Genomic DNA, 25,034 nt, shown 5'->3' on the forward strand with positions numbered 1-25,034 from the left:
ATTTATTTAGCTTGTAAAATGGTAAAAATCGCAGTTGTAAAAATCGCAATAAACATTAAAACATAAAGAAATAACAAAAAGATTAAACAAATAAATAAAAAATGAAAGGAATCACTCATGACGTATATTTGTTTAAATAAATATTTCTGTTTAGATTGTTTATGTTAAGTACACGTTTCTCTTATCATGATTGTCATTTAAAACCATCTTCAATTCAATAACAACATTGAGAATGGAAATAAACTGCTCAAAAGTGAATAGGGATATTGCCCATTTTGTAATATTTACTTTCCCAAATATTTTTATTTTATTTTTATTATAAATTGAATTAAAATGTATTTGTGTGGTGATTAGTGACCGTTAATCGATAATTATACAGAAATCGTGAGAACAACACGTTGTTGTAGGTTTCAGAAAAACATTTTCTTTATCGTGCCAACGTTTCGATCTTTATTGAGATCATCTTCAGGGCCTGGGATTTACAAACATTGTACTTTGATTGAATATGAAAAATATATTTTGCATTGTATAAATTCACTTTTCCACGTCCTAAATGTATTTGTTAAATGTAAACAATGTTTGTATCATCTCAATAAAGATCGAAACGTTGGCACGATAAAGAAAATGTTTTTCTGAAAGCTACATCACAGACCGCATTTCACGATTTCAGAATAATTAAAATTTATTAGAAATTATTAGGTTTATTAGTGGACTTTATTGATTTTTGAAAACATAAAAATCGATTATTGAAAATTGAGTCATCTTTAATTATAAAATAGTTTTTCCTATGAATCAAAGTGAAGGATACAATCCCTTGCCGTATGCTTAGCTCAAACAAATAGCAAAATTAGTTAAACGTAAAGTATATGAATTAATTATTTAAATAATAAGTTAATTTCATTCAACTTTCCAAACATGCTGCCATTGCAAGCCGAGCTTTCTGACCCATAGAGACTTGTCATTAGTGTGAGCTGACCTAAAGAAAAGAAAGCTTTTTCAATTCGATGATGAATGATGTCAGCTCGAGCGGCAAAGCGTGTAACGCGGTTTTAGGTGGAAAATCGTATTTTTCGCGAAACATTGTGGAAACTGTCTTTTAGCTAGAGTTATTGGGAGTTGGTGAATATATTGACTAAAATAGTTATAAATATTAAAAATTATACCATCACTAACGACTCTAAATTATCGTAGACCGCACACGTTTTGCTATCATTCGTTTAAAAAATCTGTTGAAGTTAGACGATTTTGGAAATATATAAGCTATTGAGGCTAGAATAAATGACCCCCAAATGCATAGCTATTAAAGAAATTCACAAAAGGAAAAAACAGCTTGTAGAAGGTCATCATTCTCACCTAATTATTTATTTTGTATATTTTAAAAATATAATTTTTTTGTGGGATGAACATTTTTCTGTCCCATTTCCTTTCAAAATGAATATATAAGTATTAGATCAAAAAGAAAAAAGTCCATGTTTAGTATTTTAGAGCAAATTATAGGGTATATTTGAAGTTTTTTTTATTGTATATATGGCATATTTGGGAATTTTTATTATGTATAAATCTAGGCTTTAGCTATAAGATATAATAATAGAAAAACTGGTCATTAATTTTTTCCTGTATGATAATAAAATGTCAACAGGATTACTGGGTGTTGGTGCATTGACAATGTCAGGATTACCACCCTAAAAATGTAATTGTTTTGGTTATTACCTTGCTTCATCAATACAACATTACAGCTAAAATGTGAAAAATTAGTAGGTCACAATGATTCCAAAAGCAGCATAATCAACCAATAGCCAAAGGGTACAGGCAAATATGGTCCCAAAGCAATTTGTAAAATAAATGTTCTAAAACTACAAAACTTTGGGGTGATGAACCATGAATGAAATTTGGTAACTGAAGAACTGCCGAAACACAGGTGTCAGACCAAACCAGCAAGGATAGGCAAACCAAAATGATTGGTAACAACCAAATCTGAGCACACAGCAGTGCCCTGGCCAAGTTGCAGCAAGCTGCCACGTGTACGTTTACTCAAATCAATTCACCCAGTTTTTTCTCACTCTCATTTCTCTTAAGACGAACTTTTAAAATTTGAAAAATAAACCAAGCTTAGTTTACTTAGAACATTGTAAAAATTTGAGAACTTATATCAATCCTTTTCGAATGGGGAAAATTTCAAAATTTGCATTTTTATTACTGACTGACTCACTGATTATTAAAATTATAAGGTACTTCCCGAATAGATAGAAACGTGAAATTTGCTAAAATATGGTTTTATATACCAAGTAAATGAAAAAATCTGAAAATTGTAATTTTCTCAAAATCTCATAATCACTGCTTTATAGGGAAGGGGTAAATGATAATGGTAATGAGGATACTAGGAAGCGGGGTTTGTGCTCCCCAGGCACTGCAGCCTTCTGCCTTATTGTACCATCCTACTTCCCTAGTTAAGTGCAATAGACACAATCCTTCTTAGAAGTATCAGGTCATTGACTGTCGCTGCTACAATTTTTGTATGTTAGGTCAAATCTCAATTGAACCGTTACTTCGCTTTCGAAGTTCATATGGGTGGATGTTTCCTCCTCCTCGTTACATAATCTGCAAATGGGATCATCGTTATGTTTTGATTAATTTTGATAATTTTCGCCCATGTTGTAGATGATTTCTCAGAAGCCAGTGACCGGCTAATAGTCCTATCAATCCTCTGAGTTTGGCCCTCTCCAATTGCAGCAGTGCTTTTGCCAGTCTTGGTGAGGGTTGTTTCATCATAAGTTTACTATGTCTAGCACGCTAGAGTTCATCCATTTCTCCGTTTGTTTTCCTTGGGTACATTTTGCGATGGAGGATTCTATATTTGTTTTTGTCATCCTAAGTATAGTTTCCGAGCCTATGTATGGTCTTGCAGATGCTCCTCTGGCCGGTGTGTCTGCTTTTTCGTTACCCAAAATTCTTCTGTGCCCTGGCACCCAAGATATCATCAGGTTGTTGTGTTCCCATGTTTTGGAGATTTTGAATGCATTCTCTGACTAATTTTAATCCTTTTTTTAAAAAGATGGTTCCTACTCACATTAAAAAATGAGTAGGAACGATTTTTTTTTAAAAAGGATTGAACTCCACATTCACTCCATCATTCATAATTTCGACTAATTTTAATGTGATTCCTCATCCTTCCTCTTAAGACGAGCTTTTGAAATTCGAAAAATAAATCAAGTTTAGGTTACTTAGGACATTGTACAAATTTGAGAACTTAATATTAAGCCTTTTCGAATAGGGAAAATGTCAAAATTTACGTTTTTGTTACTGACTGGCATCAAAATCCATGTGGCATGATCATCAAAATTATAAAGTTACGAACGAAACGTTTGTAATTAATTAAAATTTATTGTCTATAAAAATACAAAACTGGTACAAAACTTATTTTATTTGCTTAATTGCTAAATATCACAGATTTTTTTTATTTACAACGTATGTACATACACTCAAAGACTACATCTTGCTTCAAGACAAGTTAAATATAAAATTTAAAACGTTTTTTGAACGAAAAAATAATTTAGGAAATATTGACTGACCATGACTTAGTATTAATTAATACAAAAATCTTTGGCGACACATAAAATAAACAGAACTTAAATAAAAAAACTGTAAGTTGTCAGAAAATCCTAATTGAGTAGAAATAAGAATAATAATAATTGTGATATAATAAACTTAAAACCAAATGTGCTTGAAATTATATTTCCATTGTTGATAAAATAGCTTTTGCAAGTGTGACGAACGGATTTTTCAATTTGTGAAGTGAAATTTGGATAATTATAAATTCTGCTTGGCTGTAAAATTAAACAAGATTGTGTTAATAATATTATTTTTATTTATTTAACTCAGTCAACATACCATAGCGGGAAGACTGTTTTGTAATCGACAGAAGGTCTTGTGCTTCCCTCTGTTCAACATTTCTTCAACTCTTTGTGTGAAGACTTGTTGCTCCCAGGGCAAATCCTTCAAGTGGCTGAGCACACTCTTGTTCTGAAACTCTTCAGGTTTGAAAATGACCAATTTAGAAAAAATTGAATCATCATTGTCCATATTCAGTTCGGCCATTGCTTTTAAGATCGATTCAGACTGCTTTGTGTAATCAAGGTTGAATCCGTTCTTTTCAGAAAAACGGAAAAACAAGCTCTGCATTGGAACATTAGATCTTACGGTTTTCACTACTCTATAAACAAACAAAAAATTGAACTTTTTGTCAATTTATTTAAATTAATTACTAACACATACTGTTTTTCAGATTCCAAAATCAGGTTTTCAAGTTCGTCCATGTCCTGGTTGTAAAACTCATGGATGCCAAAAGTTTTGAAAAAGAAATCAGCTGGAGTTATACTAGTGCAACTGGAAAATGCCGTTCTTGGGTAGTACAATATGTACGCCATGCAGGTTTCTTCCTTCACGGAGTATCCACCCTAAAGAAAACAAATCGGTATATTTTTATCCATAAACATTTATGGGCTAATAAAATTTAAAATCCTACCAGAGTAAGTCTTGTCCTGTTTTGTGTATTGTACGTGCATTCTGTTAGCAGGTCATCACCTGGCAAAATCACAGCTTCTTTAAGTAGTCTCTTTGATTGTTGAAAACTCGGATCAAAATAATTATCCTGTTTGAAACAAAAAGAAAGAGTTAATATGTAGTTTTGTAGTTTTATTTAAAAAAAAATTACCTCTGCAATAATTCCGACTTCTTTTCCTTCCCTGACATGCTGCAATTTCACTTCCCGTCCTGCTGAATGTGTATGAAAAACCACTGATACTATTTTAATGCCAGACTCAGGGAACATCTAGAAATATTACAACCAATTAAACAAACGAAAATTATTTTTTGCACAATACCACCTACCAAGTTCGTACATTGGCTGTCACAATAGCCGGTGTTTTTGAACATGGGTTGTTTCGGAGGAATGAGTTGCACCGATGAAGGGGTGACACCTGCAACCAGGATGCTGCTGTCGTATTGTCTAACATTAGGGGTGTAATAAAGTCTGAGACCAGAGCTGTCACGCACTGAAATTAATTGTTTTAAGATAGCATTAATTTAGGGGGAAATAAATTATATATAATATAAACATAATAATATACAAGTCAAAAGGGTGCGAGCGACAATGCCCCTAGCGACGGAAAAATGAAGAAAGGAGAACAAGAGAAAGACGAGGAACGTACAGAAGAAGTGCCGTACAAAAGTCGTTTACCGAAGCCGTTTAAGCTGGTATCTGAAGTCCTGATGTAGTTTTATTATTCAGTTATTAAAAAGTATTAAAGCAGTCTCGCGGTTACTTTACTCCCTCAAAATTGTGGGTCTGTCCGTTTGTTTTTACGTCAACCCGTTTATTTTTCGGTCCATCCGTTTATTTTTTGATCCGTCCGTTTATTGTTTGGTCCGTCTGTTTATTTTTTGATCCGTCGTTTATTGTTTGGTCCGTCTGCTTATTTTTCGGTCCGTCCGTTCATTGTTTGGTCCGTCTGTTTATTTTTTCGTCCGCCGTTTATTTTTCGATCCGTCCTTTTATTTTTGGTCCATCCGTTTATTTTTTCGTCCGTCCGTTTATTTTTTATCTGTCGGTTTGTTTTTTGATCCGTCCGTTTATTGTTTGATCCGTCCGTTTATTGTTTGGTCCGTCCGTTTATTTTTTCGTCCGTTCGTTTATTTTTCGGTCTTTCCTTTCATTTTTGGTCCATCCGTTTATTTTTCGGTCAGTCCGTTTATTTTTCGATCTGTCAGTTTATTTTTTTGACCGTCCGTTTATTTTTCGGTCTGTCCGTTTATTTTTTCGTCCATCCGTTTATTTTTCGGTCTGTCCGTTTATTTTTTTGTCCGTCCGTTTATTGTTTGGTCCGTCCGTTTATTTTTTCGTCCGTCCGTTTATTTTTCGGTTTGTCCGTTTATTTTTTCGTCCGTCCGTTTATTTTTTGGTCCGTCCGTTTATTTTTTCGTCCGTCCGTTTATTTTTCGGTTTGTCCGTTTATTTTTTCGTCCGTCCGTTTATTTTTCGGTCTGTCCGTTCATTTTTTCGTCCGTCCGTTTATTATGTATGTAATCCAAAACAAAAATTATCAACCGTAGAGAAAGGCCATTTTGCGTGGGGCTTCATTAGAAACTTTATATGAGAAACGAAATGGGACAGACGGCAGGTGACTTTACATGTGGTTGAGGATACAGTTACAGACCAGTCAGTCAGTTTAGGTAAACCTTTCCTATCGGATGTTAATGTCAGTATAGTAAAAAGGAAAATAACATCTATCAAAAAAGTACAAACTCCCAACGTGCCACATATATTTTGTATTCAAAAGAATACTGAATGTGATGAAGCACTGCGATGCATTGCATCAAATCGGGCTATTCTTCAAATCAAGGACGGTATCGTGAAGCAAATAGAGAGATTAGAGCGAAGATGGAGAAACTATACCGATTAAACTCCGACACAGGTAGGAGCTGGCCAGGAATATCGTTGACTTGGTTTACAACATCAATTCTAGGATCGTCAAGTTCAAGAAAAAAGACAAGCAGAAGAAAGAAGCCGCTAAAAAGGCGAACCAGGAGGCTGCGAGGGTCGAAGAGTACGCACTGGCCAAGGAAGCTAAAGGAAGAAGGCAGTAACTCAAAGAAGCCGCCAGAAAAGAAGGACTGAGGCTGAAGACGATTACAGCGTACAAAGAAGTTCAAATTGTGCCTTGAAAAAAGCAAGAAAGACACTGAATGAGATCATTGAAATGGAAATAAAGGAGCAATTTTTGGGACGATAGAGAGGAACTAACACATGATGCGAAGAGGCATATTCTGAAGACACAACAAGTAGAGCGATACAACGCGAATAGATGAAGAAAATCAGCCACGAAGCACAAAACACCTGGTGGCCGTAAGAAAAACACGGGGCGACGTGAAATCAAAAACAAGGCCAAAATCCATGGGGCAGTACAGAATAATCGTCACCAAAGGATATGACAGATATGACGTGAATTGGGTTAAGGGGACCGTTTGACCAGAAAAGACATCGTGCAGCGCCAACCTGCTGAAAGATAGTCGGGCTGGAAACACACCGATGACTAGGCGAATGATTTGCAGAACAGCAGAGGTTAGGTGGCGAGACAAGAAAGTGTGACAATGCTCTCGTGGATACTGTACTCCAACATGTATGTTGTACCTACTTTTTCCACTTTGTTTCATTACCATGTATTTATTATTTGTTTGAATACTCTCAAAAATCAAGCATTAATTTGTAGCTTGATCATCTCTTAAACATACTCTTCTTCAAAAAGCTCTACTCCATTTATGCCAGAAGTTATAAGCGCCAGTGAGAAAATGTAAACCATGATCATCTGAGATGATAAAAATATTTAACAAACCTTCATCATCAGAACAAAGCACCACATATATTTAAAACCTCTACTTGTTTCTTTTAAATAATTGTACAGTACTGACAATCTAAACTTTATGTACCTACCTCTCTGCAAAGCAGGGTTATCATAGTGGATTTCGAGCATGTAGTAGGTTGCTTTGCCATCTCCTTCGGCCATTGGGATTCCAACATGTTCCGGTAAAAATTCGCCTGCAATAATACATTATTGATAATAAATATTCTCAGATTTACTAAAACAAATTTTACCCCTAGAGCCAGTAGCCCAAGTGACAATTGGAGTTGAACAGTTTTCCCAGTCCTTTGGAGTTGTACTTCCCCTGCAGGATGCACCTGGATGACTGCCATAGACTTCGAAGTGAGGGCCTCCAAGACATTCATACATGATCATGTGTTCGACTAGATTTTCATGGCCTTTTTGTATCATTGGAAGGTACTGAAACCAAAATTGATTTGAATATAAAATTATGTCGAAAGCTCGATATCTGACTTACGCCAATAATATGATGTTTTCTGTCCAAAGAAGGTATCTTGTAAATTTTACACCAATAAAATGAAGTTGTGTGGTCTGGAAGTGTGAACTGAAATTCAAACAATCACTTATCTAATCTATTAAATTAAAATAATAATAAAGTTTTCAATTTGAGTACTTACGTCTTGTGCCAGTACGTCCCAGAAGATTTTATCTTCGGGTTTTTTCGGCAGAGGGGGGTTTGCGATGTGGACGCTTTGAGGTCCTCTCCAACGGATATCCAGCCATGGAGGTCTAGATGGGTCGCTCTCTCCAATCGCCCAAATAACTCTCATAGTATCATTCTACAAATTAGAACAGTTAGAAAATGTAGTAAAACCGAGAAATACTAAATTTAAATATTCATACCACAATGACAACATCCCCACTGCGATCACATGTATCATAGCTTCTGAGGAACTTCATGAGTGTATGAGTAGCATTCTGTTCACAATCAAGAAGTTTGTAGTTCTGCATCAAGTCCTCTTTTGGAATTTCACTTTCCATTCCATATCCATCCTAAACACACAAAAATATTTTTTTGAGTATTAAAACTCACTAGTACTACTAGTGAGAGTACCATACACCATACACTAGAAGAAATGATCATCTGTCGGCATATTAGCGTTTTCCCACAATTTTTTTTAAATAATTTATTTTATTTTAAAATATACATTTGGGGGATTTGTGTGTTTTGGGATTGGGGTTATTAAAGATAGTTTCCACTGGATAGGGAAATAGGTTGTGCGAAATTTTGCATTGTAAATAGACGTAATGTACACTATTGCTTTTTTTGGGGTAGATTTCGCAGGATTTTATGGGTAATAGGATCGTGGCCCGGGGATTTTTTTTCGGAAAGGCGGAGAATCTGCATACATGACTTCCCACATTAACAAAAATAAATAAATAAATACGTTTTTCATCGACAAGATATTATATATGATAATTGACTTTTTATCTCAACTAAAAACCTTAATTAATTGTAATATATGATAATGTTAATAATTAGATTTGGGTTGGTACATTACAAATATATATTTCTGTCAAGTATTTAACTCTAGGCCTTTGATTTGGACATAGAATTTATTTTTAATTGGCCTTTTAATTGTGTTAGAATGTTGAAATATCTGGAAAATGATTTCTTCAATTTTTATGGCACATGAAATTAATTTGTCGTAAATTCTGTGGTGTTTTGGTAAAGGGGACGTATTAACAGTTCTAGTTTTTCGGCAAACACCATTTGAAAGTTCGGTATCTAGCTCTATGTGTGGTGATTAGTGACTGTTAATCGATAATTATTCAGAAATTGTGAGATGCGGTCTGGTGTGATGTAGGCTTCAGAAAAATATTTTCTTTATCGTGCCAACGTTTCGATCTTTATTGAGATCTTCTTCAGGGCTCAAGTGTTTGTCTTCTGTGTAATTGTGCCATTCTTTCGTGTAGTGGGCACTCTCAACACGACACGCAAGAATGGCACAATTACACAGAAGACAAACACTTTGAGCCCTGAAGATGATCTCAATAAAGATCGAAACGTTGGCACGATAAAGAAAATGTTTTTTCTGAAACCTACATCACACCAGACCGCATCTCACGATTTCTAAATAATTATCTAGCTCTATATTAGTCCATTACTCAAATTTCCAAAATTATTATTATATTTAAACGATGGGCATCGGACTTGTAACTCTTTTGTTGGGGGGGATAATGTAAGCTAAACAAAAATGAAATAATACCATTTTCATTTTTAAAAATTATTTGCACCCTATCACTCCTTTTTAATATTATTTTTCCGCGGGATGTTTGATTTGTTTGGCCACGTTTCAAACTTAACAGTTAAGGGAAATAAATTAATGTAGTTGCTCTTCTCTAAATAAATAATAATAATAAGTGGGAAGTTTATGGGCCAACAAACAGCTGAGGTCATCGCCGGCCCTCTACGTGTTTTCCATCTTTTTCTTTTCTTTCGCGCATATTTTGCCTATAAAGTTCTCTCTTCTCTAAAATATCGTTTATTTTACTTACGCTTACTTAGTATCAAGGAATGTTATCAATACTCCCTGACCCTACCTAAAAATATTATTCGTTGGCCAATACCTCCATATTCATAAAGTCATTATGATCGTTTTATTCGAGCTGGTTTCTACTCCGTTGAGCTCGTTTTAAAGCACAAAGTTTTTTTAAAAATGCGTGGATTGCGACACAACAACAGGTATTGCGACTAATCCAGAGCAGATGTTGAGGCAGCTGGAAGCGAGCGTGGCGTGTGCCAGCCGTCAACAAAAGACAGATGCCTTGGGCATCTGCGTGAGCTGGGAAAGACTTTTTATCATCCGGTACTAGACTTAGAAAGCTTTATTTACTTCAAATTGACTCGGAGATAATCACCCTTATGTATTTGAAAAATAGTGCTTCTGTAAAAAAAAATTTCTATGATTTGGTCTTAAACCGAGACTTAAAGCAAACAAACAAAATAATTTATTGTTTGATAGTTACCCTTAATCGTGTTTCGCCATCGGTGGACTAAAAAAAATCACATTAACATGAAGATGGTGAAACCCTGAAATCCATCTGAACTAACCAAAATAAGGGAGGATAGGCAGAACAAGATGACATTTCTTTTTTATTTATTTTATTTATTTATAATTACTCTTTTATAGCCAACTAACACATAAAGAGAGTTGGTTTATAGAACATAATATGTACATAAAGCAATCATAAAATAAGACCTACAAATACGAATAACCTTACATTGAAAATATATACAAATGTATATATACAGGGTGTCCCAGTTCCTTCTGACGAAACTCAGGGAATCGATTCTACTCTTCGTTTGGAGCAAAAAATGCCCAGGAGAAAATTTTCGGAAAGTTCTCTATTTTGAAGATATTCGTCAATTTAGGTTTTTTCAACTTTTCACTACCTTACCAAACAAAAACGCTTACAACTTCCAAAATGTTGAAACTACAACAAATCCAATTACACCGTTTGAAAGAACGCTAAATTTGCTGTAAGATACTTCTTTGCAATAATCTGAATGACATAAAATGTTAGCCAATTTCAGTTGGAACATGTCAAAATTACAAAATTTAAATTTTTGACCATGATGGCACGTTCTACTGAGGTTACAAAAAAATACCTACAACTTGTCAAATTTTACAAAAACTTCTTCATCTAATATGCTTTACGTTGATATATCCAGTTTTTAAATTCTAGTAGAGTTGAAAAATAACAATTGAATGTTCGAAAACGTGAGCTAAGGTAAATTTGAAGGGGGGTAGAAATTCAGAAAGTCAGTTATGCATTCGAGAAGAGGGAAAACACCTTGAGCATTTCCTCTGAAAAGTTTCTCATTTGTTGTTAGGTGCTTGCTACAAGAAGAACCATTGCATTTTATTGTATGAAGATTTCTGGTATGGTTTTTGTGAGATTACAGATGTGTCATTTTTATTTTACAAAGCGAGTTCTAATTGATTTATTTCTACCCCCTTCAAATTTACCTTAGCTCTCGTTTTCGAACATTCAATTGTCATTTTTCAACACTAATAGAACAAAATCAATGTCAGTTTTATGTAATATATAGAAATTACATAAAACTGACATTTATTTTGTTTTTCATTCAGCAGAATTTAAGTCTAGTAATAATAACGTTTTCTAAGTCTGAATCCAGAATAAGAAGAAATGTTTAGATAAATATTTTAAATTGAAAGAAATCAAGACTGGGCAGTTAATTAAAAAGTGTATTAGTTCATTAGCTAATTTGTTAATATGAATGTTAATATTGAAATGCGGATCATTCAAATTAAAGTTACATAAAAAACGATAATAGTAACTATTACTATAACTGTTATTATACCTACTGTTCAAGATGGACTTATTTACTTAATTTTAATTGAATCAATCAAATTTTGATAACAGTTCTCAACTAATTTAAACTCTTGGGCCCGAAATATGTTCATGCCCAATAAACAAGAAATAATTTCGTTATCTCACTCAGTTAAAAGAGGTTTTATTATTATATATTAACTGAAACAAATTTAGATAACATTGAATTCTGGCATTCTCAAAATTGATTGCCACCGATCATGCGGTCTTTTAAATACTTAAATTTTGAATGGGCCCATCCACATTCTAAGCATGACGTACGGGTTGGGAGAGTTCCTTGGGAGGTGTCAAATTTGATTTTAAAAAATTTGAGCTGTCCCCTATCAATTTCATTGATGATAGGTAACTATCAAACAAAAGGTTTTTCACCACTCAGACCACAGGAGAAAATCTCAAAAAGAAGAGGATTGTTCAAATGTTGAATAATTTCCCGAGAAACATTTTGGAAAACTATTTCCCTCTTTGGTCTACCCTGTAATCGCTGTTATTCCCAATTCTTTCAAGTAGTCGTTCTTATCCGATCTAGACGTGAAACGAACGGAGGCCACCCTAAAAGACTAATTTAAACATTAAGGGCACCAATTACGGTTTAAATGGGTCCACTGGGTTCACTGCAATTTTACTGAATCTCATAATGATGACGCGACGAGCATAAATAAATATGCGAGAGAAAAAGCATTGAGCTATACCATAATAGAAGTAAAAATTGCCGCACTTGTTTCTGATAACAAAAAACCCGATTAGACCTATGTATAAGAAAGAAGAGTCAATAATTTGCATATAAAAAGTTTAAATTTTTTTATTGAAACGTGGGAAAATACTGTTTCAATTCGCTTTCAACTTTTCTTGATGAACAAATACAATCTGCAACGTCTCTTAACTCTGAACTAGGTTTAACCCGCGCTCTTCGGCCATTCTACCTAAGTTGAACCAGGTTCAAGTTAAAACGGTCAACCTCAATTTTTAAGTTGTACTCGGTAACTTAACTGCGTTTAAACTAAGTTGGTGCAACGGGCACTAAACATTCACCAATTGTACCAAAAACTATTTTAATCAATAATACTTTCAACCAAAGATCCTGGTTGAGTTGAAAAAGCAAGTGTCACAAGCGAGATTCGAACCCACGATTATCGGCTTAATACTCCGCTGGTCTACTTGAGCTATCCTGACACTGAGCCGAAGGTCATGCGTTCGAATCCCGGTCCTGACACTTCCTTTTTCATCAGAGCCAAGGCCTTAGATTAAAAATATAATTATTTAAAATGATAATTAAGCTCAATGGGATCGCCAATAAATATATGTACCAAAAACATTTGTCATAAATTCGCAAGTTTTTGTTGAATATGTGAGCTTTTTTTATGTGAGTTCGCAAAAAAAGCCGCTGGATTCGAACCCGGGACCTTTACCTTATAGTGATAAGCGCCGTGTCAACGCCTTACATTTGCGTCCACCGACGCCCCTGTGTGCATTTTATTTTAATTACTGTTTAAGTTATGCATTATTTATTAATAAGTATTTTATTATGTTATATACTAAAGTGTATTTTGTATAACCCCCAAAAAGGTTGCTATTAAAAAAAGAACAAACAAAAATCGCATATATTTACCATTTGTGTGCACATTTCTAATCAATTATTCCTTGTAAAACTAAAAAGTTATGCATTGCACTGTGGTTTTTCCTAAATTATTTGTATTCGCAGGCATATGAATTTTAAACAAGTTAAAATAAAAGTTCCAGAAACGGTGTGCAAAATAAAATTAAAATATGTGCATATTTTTATAATTATTTTACACACAGTGGCCCCTTTCATAAATAAATGTCCCGGATTTGAACGATTAAACTTAAATAGTCAAATAGGTAGGCTAAATCGATTGCATATTTGCTATAATAATATAATAATTTTAATTATTTCACGGGGCATCGAGTCCGGTAGTTTTAATGAACGTTGAAGGGAGAACCTGTACATCGATCTCCATTTCCGTTCCAATTTTTAGGCAAATTCTTCTTGAAGGTAAAGAAGTAAAATAAATCCGTGAAAGTTCACCCTGCCGGCCCCTTCCGACCGTTGCTTCCTTTTGTCCAGAAAGAAGGGTGCGAAGCCCGACCGTTATCCCCCCTGGGGAGGACATTTAACATACTTTTTGACCGAACAGTGAATCCAGGACTTCGAGTTCATTCTATCGTTCTCAGAATTGGATTATTTTTCTACCATTAAACTAAATTTAGGTAAGTTTATTTATATTGAGAAACATTGATATGACATTATCTTGGTGGTTTTGATCAGACTTTGATCAGACGATTGGCATTGAACTGCTGAAGTCCTGGTGTACTAATGATTCTGTAATACTAAACTTTAAAGATTCATCCGTGAACAGACAGAAAATCTCATAAATTACTAAATACAGGAGATGTTGGTCGATACTCGAAGAAATTAGACATTTTGTTCCCAAGAATACACGTCTATACTCATCAAATACACTATTTTTTCCCCGAAAAGACATTTTATAAAAGCGAATATCAGCTTTCATTTGGTTTTCTTCATTACGGGTTTGATGGTTTGAGTACAATTATTTGACTTCTCTTATTTTATGGCTCTAGAACGAGTTGAACTCCACCCCATTTTAGATTTGTTTGCCTTTTTTTAATTTATTTATTTTTAAAATATAGCGTACAATTGTTTCACTTAAAGGATTTTTATTGTACTTGTAGATCCTAGTAAAATCTGACAATCAAATTGAACAATTTACAAAATTTATAATCTCTTAGTTATATTTTTTGTATGATAATGATATGATGGCGAAGGCTTGGTGGCCTGCCGCACTGTAGCTATAGCATGGCTACCTTGTCTGCACCGAATGCCTAAGAGCTATTAACTGACGTTCGTGGCAGAATCCCTGTCGACCATCTCGTGGTGCTCCTGTTGGAGAGAAACTACGAACTGGGCTGGATCACTGGCCCCCACGTATCAAGAGCTCTTGCGACGGATGGCCTTCGAAGGATCTGACCCGTCGAAGAATCAACTTCACCCGATTAAGAGGAGTCCAAAGCCCGCGTATGTGTCCGGCATGTACAGTAAGGTTGCTCGATGAGGCCCGCCTAATTGAAGAGAAAAATTCCTTGGCTTCATATGTGTAGGAATATTACCCGGTATGGAAATTGTGCTTGAACACGACAACGAGTTTCTGGGTTACATGTTTCGATTCTTGGAGAAAATAGGTTTGTTTTATTCGATATAGTTCTGATATTTTTGGGTCCCCTAAGGTGTTTTGGTGGTGAATGTATTTAATAGTGTGGATGTCTAGAGCAAGAGGGTCCTAGCAGAATATTGAGAACCTCATCGATCCTCAATTAGGCTACTTATATGATAGATGAAAAGGGTGATGGAGGAATATCAAATAAATAGTATGTAAATAGGAGAGAATGTATTTATATGTAAATGGATTTCGATTTAGGAAGTAATTGCGATGGTGGATGAAATGGTCTAGCTGGTGAGAGCCCCTGGAGCACAACCTCGGCGGTTGGACGGATAAGACCGAGATCTGACCACGGACTGTCAACACCCTTATTAATTACAAAAGCTGGAATTTCCGATGGACCGCGAGAAATGATATGTTTAACTCTGTACTCGTGCATATTTACAAGCGAGCGCAGATTTGGGCTTGTTTAAATCAGTAATCACTATTAGGCATATACTCACTCTCAACATGACACGCAAGAATGGCACAATTACACAGAAGACAAACACTTTGAGCCCTGAAGATGATCTCAATAAAGATCGAAACGTTGGCACGATAAAGAAAATGTTTTTCTGAAACCTACATCACGCCAGACCGCATCTCACGATTTCTGAATAATTTAGAAATAATCATTCAGGACTGTCTGAATCAACAATTTTTACCTATAATTTGTCGGTTCAAACGACTTCTTTAAAGTTTTTAGTAGTTTTAACTAGTTTAACCTAATTTTAGTAGTTTGTTAAAATTATTACTAAACCCGAATAATAGGGTGTATCTGGCATATATTATTTATTAATCACTATTCAAAATATATTTAAAATAATGACTCAACGTTGTTGAGAGTAATTAATTCATCACGAAAGGCAAAGAATAAAAACTTTGACGAAATGGTTTCATAGATGCAAAATAATAACGAAGAATTCAATTGGAATTAATAAAAATAAAGAACAGAAGAATGAAAACTATTATCTGATTAATTATATGATTATAATTGAGGTTCGATTAATGGTTAATTAGCTTTCGCAGTAACCGTAACCCGTATGAATTATCTGGGAGTAATTAGAAACGGAAAAAAGCGAACCATGTCTTGGACAGGTGTAACCTGGTGGCACCTGCTGCGCTTACATCTGCCTGGAAAGAACTCAGTGGTACTCTCTCCTGGAAATCCAGTAGAACTCGCTTTCTAATAGTCAAAATTATTTTGCGACAGGGTCTAAGGCAAAATATTGAGTATGAGATTCAACAACTTGTATGAAAGTTTTTGGTCAGAACTAAAAACAGAGTTGCATACGCTAACTGTGTTTTTGTTGATTATTTCGTTATAAACTGCTCAAAAATGAATAAGGATATGCTAATTGTGGAGTATTTACTTTCCCTAGCATTTTTTATTTTATTTTTATTATAAATAACATTAAAATTTATTAGAAATTATTATGTTTTTTACTGAAAGAAAATGTAATTAAGAGATTTTGAAAAATAACAAAATAAAAGGTTCTACTTCCATAATTTTGTTTAGTGGACACAATAATTTATTTAAACAATTAATACCGTGCATAATGTTCTCCATTAGCTAAAACCTCTGTCTGTGCACCTGTTAGGCATACTGTCAATAAGGTTGTCACTAATTTCATACGGAATTTCACTCCATAGATGTTGCAACGTTGCTCTCAGTTGTTGCAGGTCAACTGGCTGCGGATGGTGTTCGAAAAGATTTCTCTGCGACGCATCCCACATGTGCTCAATGGGTTTGAGGACTGGAGGAAGGGATGGAAAATTCCCGGTTTTCTAAACATTGATGAACTACCTCTATGAGGTCTGGCATTGTCATCCAGAAATCGAAAATCTGATCCAGAAATCCGAACTGCGGTGAGGTTGCCGTCACCAATATTGAGTCCAGTTCGTCCTCCAGTGTAAATCTGAGCCTACACCACTTCACCGCCTCCTCCAAATTCCACAGAAACGCGACTCATCAGTAAATATGACGATTATTCGGAGATCATTTGGAGATCGTAAGATGCGGTCTGGTGTGACGTAAGTTTTAGAAAAACATTTTCTTTATCGTGCCAACGTTTCGATCTTTATTGAGATCATCTTCAGGGCTCAAAGTGTTTGTGTTCTGTGTAGATGTGTCACTATTTTGTGTCGTGTTGAGAGTGCAAAAACACTTCGAATTCTGAAGATGATCCCAATAAAGATCGAAACGTTGGCACGATAAAGAAAATGTTTTTCTAAAACTTACGTCACACCAGACCGCATCTTACGATCTCCAAATGATCATTAACTAATGGTCACTAAACACCACACAGTAAATATAACAGCATTCCAATTGGTGTTCTCTTCTAGGTGCTTGCTGCACCGTTTTCTCCTGAGTTACTGGTGGCGGGCTGTCGTCTCAATTGGGCTACGATGTGTGGACAACTTCCCACAAATTAAGAATCGTTTTTGTTGATAAAGGCCTTGCCAAAAACTCTTGTACTTGATTTAGGATTTGGCGGGCATTATGGAAAGGGTTCTGTCTTACAGCAATGCAATATAATTCGCTGAGATCCACGTGCCGTTAATCTCAATGAGTCTTGGTCACAATAATATTGTGAACTTCTGGTTCAAAATGATGTCTTTCCGTAGTTAAATAAAATACAACTGGATTAAAATGGAAAAAATATAAGAAAAGGTGTTTGTTTACAAAATCAGTAATCTTAATGTTTACTATTCTTAACTAAATCCGTTATTAAAAATAAGTATTAACATTTGTTTTGGTTTGTATTTCTATTTTGTTATATCCAACTAACAAGAATATATCGGTTCATTTAATTAAAATTATTAGAATAAGAATAAATTGCAAATATCCCTATTCATTTTTGAGCAATTTAGATTTCGAGAAAACCAAAAATTGTACATTATTTATTACAACAAAAATAAGAATTCTGGTATAATTCTCAATCGATTAAAAACGACGATTTTCAAAATCCCAAAAGTTATATATTGCCTATACTAGGAAAACGATGTATGCGAAAAAGACTCATCAGTAGTTTTGAAAAATTGTGAATACTTTGAAATAGATTTTACTAAATACACAAATAGTTAATTGACGTTGAAGAATAGCATATATAAAAACGTAATTAAAAATTATTGAAATGTTTCAAGCTATTGAAATTGTAGATGCAATTGTAAGTTTTATAACCCGTTGCCACAACGCCCGGAATTTAATGGAACAAAAGTTCCACAGTACGTCTATTTAACAGCCGAATAAGTACAACAGTAAAATATATAAAATATGTTAGCTTATAAAAACACGAGACATTCAATCATAACACGTACGCCTTTCGAAATTGTTTATCGCCACTTAGAAACAACCCCTATTGCAATGGAAATTGAAAAACTGCTAATAAAAAATTACATTGAAAACCGTACGGAAAGAACCAAACTGTTGTACATGAAAAGCCAAGACTTCATAAATAAAAATAAAGAAAAAACACCGGAACGGATAAATGCTAACAAAGAAGAATTACCCGACAGAAAAAGTCTATATATACATAATAAAAAAATAAAAACCTGAAAAAATTGGAGAAATCAACAAAACACTAAAAACTGCTAAATTAAGAGTCCCCATGTTCCTGTACCGCTGCGAGCTTCGGCATAGTTTTGCCACATTTTCAGACACCAACATAAGAGGACTTACAACCGAGGATTATTACCAATTAACTTAGGAAAAGCAAAGCTAGATGATCTAACAGCACATACATTAATTCATTATTTTGACAAAACTTATTCACAGAATTTAAAATTTTAAAAATCAATGTCGCCGATTGTATGATTATATCGGACAAAATAATTTAATCAAAGATGAAATAATAGCCAATTTTACTTTTTCCAACCGCACTAAAACAATCATAGAAGATGAAATTTATCTTTTAATTCAATAGTTTTCGTGGTCCGTTTGACCGATTAATATCTTTAAATTAATTAAGGCAAAAAGGTTATTAAAATGGCAAAAAGGAGGGAAAATTCAAATGGTGTGGTTAAGATGGGAAGTTAGTGTCCGAGTGGATCCAGTTCACGATAGCTCAAGTGGTAGAGCAGCGGCGTATCCAGCCGAAGATCGCGGGTTCGAATCCTGCTCGTGGCACTGACTTTTTTATCTCAACTAAAAACCTTAATTAATTAATCATTTATTTGCTCACACAACGAATAGAAATAAAAGGGGCTTTTTAATAGGATCGAAACCTAATTTAATTGAGAAATCTGAATAACTACGATGGAGAAACCTTTAATAAATCCTCGGCCAGTGTAAAATCCATTGAAAATAATTTAAAGAATCAGTTAAATTCAATGTATTCAGTAAATGACAAAATGATAAAAGATTTCAATGATACTGTTGAAACACTCCAAGTAAACTGAAGAGTTGGAAGTGAAAACTAATTTAATAAGTAAATATATAAGAAATATATTTAATTTTTCTAAATCAAAGACGCATTTTAACGTGTGTCTCAATTTCTTCGAATCCTTGTACATAGTTGTAGCTAGTTAAATTATAATTTTAAGTGTAAAAAAAACAGTTAAAAAGTTGTATATATAACGTATCTGTGATAAAGAAATACATGTACCAGAGATTGAGTGTTAACTTTTGAAAAAATGAAACCAAAGGATGGACCGATGACTGTCACTAGACTTTAAGCAAGACTGTTTTTTGTTTTTAGTATATAGATTCATTTTCCCCTTCACTTCAAAAAAACAACAAACATGTGCAATAAATTTAATTTTCCTAACAACTGAGTTAAGCCCTGAAGATGGCGGAACATTCGCCGAAAGCTTGTGATTAATTAGTGATGTTCTTTATTCACCTGTAAAATGACCTCAAGAAGATTATATAGCTAATTTGGTAAATATGTTAAAATTATATTGTAAAGTTTGAATTTGTTCTGAAGGTCATATTGAATTATTTAATATTCAATACGTCCCACATAAATATCATAATAAATTTATAACAATTAATTCGTTTGACTAACTACATACTAAAATCCAATAATTACTAAAAGACATTTGTCGTCTACAGTCTTCTACAAATTGCCTCGAAGGCATTTGGTTTCAACCCATCAAAATCTATGCGAAAAGGACATCTTATTGAAAGGATCCAGCCTGACATGCATGTACACTGACTTCGCAATTTAAACCAATTTACTAACTTTTAATGCAGAAATTCACATTTAGTTATATTTATAACATTAAATTAAAAAAAGATATAAAAAGTAGTAGCATATAATTTTGAGCATATCCAACGGAGTATGGACCGTAAGGCTAAGATGAATCTTATTACGTTAATTTAAAACGTGCTCTAAAGGAACTACGCTTCAGAAATCTTCTGCCAAGAGAAGCAACTTATTTCGTCTTTGACAACAATACATGAACTATATTGTACTCAACACACAACAGTACACTAGAATTGTCCTGTATGTCCTATTACTCAATTATATTAATTTACTCAAATTTAAAAAAATTTAAAAATGAATTTATTTAGAAATCAGAGTGTAATGCGAATCTACAACGATTATGTATGAATTACTATGGCCAATTTTGCTCTCGGTGTGGAATACAGGACCTGTCACTATTGAAGAAAAAATAGTAATTCTTCCCTCTAGACAACATTCTCAATTGGATCAAACTTTATACTGCCTATTCTTTAAACGTGCCATTAACATTATAATTCATTCATTTGATTTTTATCAGATATATTAATTTATGAGGAAAGAAAAAAAAACAATTGACTATGGATTTTAATATTAGATAGTGCAACATTTTTCCTGTCTCTTACTAAACTGCTCAAAAATGAGTAGGGATTTTTGTAATTTATTCTTATTCTATTAATTTTAATTAAATTAACTCATATATTCTTGTTAGTTGGATTAAACAAAATGGAAATACAAACCAAAACAAATGTTAATAATAACTTACAATTAATTAAGGTTTTTAGTTGAGATAAAAAAGTCAATGGCACGAGCGGGATTCGAACCCACGATCTTCGGCTAGACACGCCGCTGCTCTACCACTTGAGCTATCGTGACCTCGATCCTCGGCTGGAAGATGCACCACATGTGCATGCCGGTTCGTCTATGATGTTAATTTTCCTTCTTTAATGTAAAGTTTAATGCTTTTTTTTTATATATAATTTGTAGTACATTACAACTTTTCTACAATTACTACTTTACTACAATTTTTCATAAGGATAAATTTGTATTTTTTTTCTTGCAAACTATATCGTATGTTGCATTTTTGACCTCTGCCCGCTTAAATAAATAATATAACGTACATAAAGTCTATAAAAGAGAAAAATTCAAAAACAAATGCAATGGGAATCATCAATGATATAAGCCGGGGATCAGATATTCTTTTCTATACAATAATATTAAATAATAGCAATATGTAGTAAGAAAAGTTTTTTTTTCAGACTACTAGTTTAACGAGGGGCGTCGGTGGCCGCAACGGTTTAGGCGTTGACACGGCGCTCATCACTGTAAGGTAAAGGTCCCGGGTTCGAATCCAGCGGCCCTGCATTTGAACCCGACATACTTACAAATGGGCTTTTTTTCAAAAACACCGTCACCCCGAGGGTTTATATGACCTCTGCTGTTGCGAACCCTCGTAAAAAAATATTAAAAAAATACTGGTTTAACCTTAAAAATTATTACAATTAATTAAGGTTTTTTGTTGAGATAAAAAGTCAACGGCACGAGCGGGATTCGAACCCACGATCTTGGCTTGATACGCCGCTGCTCTACCACTCGAGCTATCGTGATCCACTCCGACACCAACTTCCCATCTCAACCGCACCTTTTGAATTTTCCCTCTTTTTTTATCTCAACTAAAAACCTTAATTAATTGTAATGTATTAATTGGTCAAGCGGACCACGAAATTAGTGAATTTAATGAATTAAAATGAAGTATACTTCACTAAAGCTCTCCGTGGCCATTTCATTTGTCGTCGAGAATCCAATCCGATTACACGACATTTGAAAAATGGCAAAAAGGAGGGAAAATTCACAAGGTGGGGTTGAGATGGGAAGTTAGTGTCCGAGGGGATCGAAGTCCATAGCTCAAGTGGGAGAGCAGCGGTGTATTTAGCCGAAGGTCGTGGGTTCGAATCCCGCTCGTGCCATTAACTTTTTTATCTCAACTAAAAACCGTAATTAATTGTAATATATTAATTGGTCAAGCGGACCACAAAATTAGTGAAGTAATAACGGTTTTTAAAATTAAAGTTAAAATAATAACTAATAATAACTAACTAAAATAATAACTAATAATAAGTTAAAGTTAAAATAATAACGGTTTTACTTAAGAGTAGTACACATGAAAATAACTGATTTTGTAAGCAAACGCCTTTTCTTGTCTTTTTTCCATTTTAATCCAGTTCTATTCCCTTTAACAATGGAAAGACATCTTGAACCAGAGGTTCGCAATAAGTTTGTGAGAATGAGTCATCAAGGTCACCGGCAAGTGGAATCGCAGAGGAAGTTGGCGTTTCCCAGAGTGCCAGTCCGAGGACTGGTAGATCTCAGCGAAATTCGACGCTAAAGGAGGACAGTGGGACATTAATGTGTATTTTTATGAAAAATAAAATTAAGGGAAAAGATATAAGAATTTTTTCTGACAGTCAGGCTAGTCTTAGGTCATTACAAAAAGATTTGTCAACCTCTAGACTGGTGGAGGAAACTGTAAATCTTATCAATAGGATCTCTTCCAGGTTTGAGACCTTGTTGTTGAGAAGGGTCACCTATTTGGATACCAGCACATAAAGGACACCTTGGCAATGAAAAGGTGGATGGCCTGGCCAAACAAGGTTTTAATACTGCGTTTGTCGGGCCACAACCTGTATTACCTCACTCTATGAGCACTGCGAAAGAAAGTATTAAAAACTGCGGCATAATTCCTTAATAAGTGAAATCTATCCCCCGGTCATAAGCAATCGAAAGAGTTTATTAAGGTGATCAAACCAGCAGAATCGAAATGGCTATTCTCTATCTCAAGGAAGAGAATTAGGAGGCTGATCCTGACGTGCCACTGCCCACTGAGAAGACACCTCTGGGTACCAGATCTACTCTACTACTACTACTCTCAATGGGTACCAGATCCTTTTTGCCGTTTCTGCGAAATAAAAGAAGAAACGGCAAGGCACTACTCCTCGCAGAGTGTGATAGGTATGCTAGGTCTAGATTTGAAATCTTCGAATGAGCGGACATCACCAAATCACTCCCCGAGATAAAATGGTCCGAAATCTTGGGGTTTGTGAACAAGTGCAAGAGGTTTATGCAGGACACGTGAGCCGACCAAGTACCGGACCTTTTAGGGATGGGGTAAGAGTCTACCCAGGCATTTAACCCCTCGGGGTCATGGTCGACTAAAGGAGGACAGAAATATTGTCACTGCAAGAAGATGTTTTGGCAAAGCCTTTATTAACACAAACGATTCGTAACCTTTCTGGTAAGCTGGCCTTACATGGTAGCAAGGGGAAGGCTTTTCGATCACCATCCGCAACCAGATGACCTGCAACAACTGAGTGCAGCGTTGCAACATCTATGGAGTGAAATTTCTTATAAAATTAGTAACAACCTTAATAACAGTATGCCTAACAAGTGCACAGAGGTTTTAACTAATGGAGGACATTATATTAATTGGTATTAATTGTTTAAAAAAATTATTGTGTCCACTAAACAAATTATGGAATAAAAACTTTTTACTTTGTTATTTTTCAAAATCCCTTTATTATATTTTCCTACAGTAAAAAACATAACCATTTCTAATAAATTTTCATGCTATTTACAATACAAATAAAATAAAAAATCTAGGGAAAATAAATAATTGATTTCCATTTCAATTTCCATTTCAATTTCCAATTCAATTTCCAATTCAATGATCCATTTCAATCAAAATTGGCAAAGTGGGTTATTATTTGGTTGTTTCCTTTGTTAAAGGGCCGTCGATAATAGGAATCGTCATGATAGTGATGCTTTCTACATTGGAAAGAATTGCAAAGTCATCTGCTATTAGATCGTGTTCGTGATATTTGCAATAACTGAGTCATTTTCCAGATCATTCTCAGCTTCGCTTTTAAATGAAATTTCTGCTTGAACTGGAAAAAAATTTATATCGCCAACATTGATGTAACTCATGTCGGGATTGTTCGAATAAAACTCATCCAGTTGTTTAGTCGTTTATCTCATCTGGCGTTTCATCATCATTAATCTCGACCCGCGATAGCACATCAGCAACAACGTTCTCTCATCCTTTATTGGCAACTATTTAGTCTTCAAATTCTTCTAATTTTAAAAGTTTCGAACTTGGTTCACCCATGAAAATAGCCATTGAAGGCGTTGTTCACAGTAAACCTAGTTTTTGTGCCAAATAAAAACGTTTGGAAATATTTTGTTGTACCATTTTGTTGTGGTAGTGGTTCTTCTAGTAGCTAGTAGTTCTTTTTCTATTCCTGAAAGATTTATTTCTGGGTATTTTAATTTTGTACTGGCATAGGCTATTGGTAGGTCGGATCCATTAATTGTTTGGGGTAGAACAGCACTACTACATTTTAGAAAAATCAGAGAATTGTAAGATAGATTAGTTATTAAAAGTTGCCTGCATTTAGTCAAGTATTCAATGTAGTCAGAGTTATTAATATTAATCACTATCAATTTTTGCGTTTTTCAGAAGACAATTTGTTAATGGTTTAGTTAATGCTGAGAAATTTGGAATAAATTTTCGATAGTAGCCCAGAAGTCATAAAAATCCTTTTATTTGTTTTGTTCTTTTTGAAATTGAATAGTTTTGAATAACTTTTTTATCTAGGTTAGATTTGATTCTTTTTGGTGTAAATAATATGACCAAACTTCTCGTTTTAAAAATTATGTTTTATCCCCCCGGTTGAATTTTAAAATTATATACCCTTAGTCGTATATACTACAACTATATATACCATACATTTGATAATACCACTAAGAATATTATCCATTACGCA

The 25,034-nt window shown here is 34.3% G+C and overlaps 1 protein-coding gene across 1 annotated transcript in view; it reads right to left on the bottom strand.

Annotated features, from left to right (window-relative positions):
- Window positions 1-3,395: 3,395 nt before the first annotated feature.
- The window catches only part of LOC106667029 (MOXD1 homolog 1-like), a 31,404-nt gene continuing 9,765 nt past the window's right edge, over window positions 3,396-25,034 (bottom strand). Inside the window, exons 2-12 of the mRNA XM_014394627.2 lie at window positions 8,280-8,429; window positions 8,054-8,215; window positions 7,894-7,980; window positions 7,649-7,835; window positions 7,487-7,591; window positions 4,888-5,051; window positions 4,712-4,828; window positions 4,523-4,648; window positions 4,273-4,454; window positions 3,889-4,210; window positions 3,396-3,824 (exon numbers count right to left, since the gene is read on the bottom strand). Of these exons, the coding sequence (XP_014250113.2) occupies window positions 3,660-3,824; window positions 3,889-4,210; window positions 4,273-4,454; window positions 4,523-4,648; window positions 4,712-4,828; window positions 4,888-5,051; window positions 7,487-7,591; window positions 7,649-7,835; window positions 7,894-7,980; window positions 8,054-8,215; window positions 8,280-8,429 (1,767 nt within the window). The 3' untranslated portion in view covers window positions 3,396-3,659. The remainder of the gene's footprint in view (window positions 3,825-3,888; window positions 4,211-4,272; window positions 4,455-4,522; window positions 4,649-4,711; window positions 4,829-4,887; window positions 5,052-7,486; window positions 7,592-7,648; window positions 7,836-7,893; window positions 7,981-8,053; window positions 8,216-8,279; window positions 8,430-25,034) is intronic.

The sequence above is a fragment of the Cimex lectularius genome, unplaced genomic scaffold (assembly GCF_000648675.2).
Source record: "Cimex lectularius strain Harlan isolate CLEC.00 unplaced genomic scaffold, Clec_2.1 scaffold97, whole genome shotgun sequence".
Lineage (NCBI taxonomy): Eukaryota > Metazoa > Arthropoda > Insecta > Hemiptera > Cimicidae > Cimex > Cimex lectularius.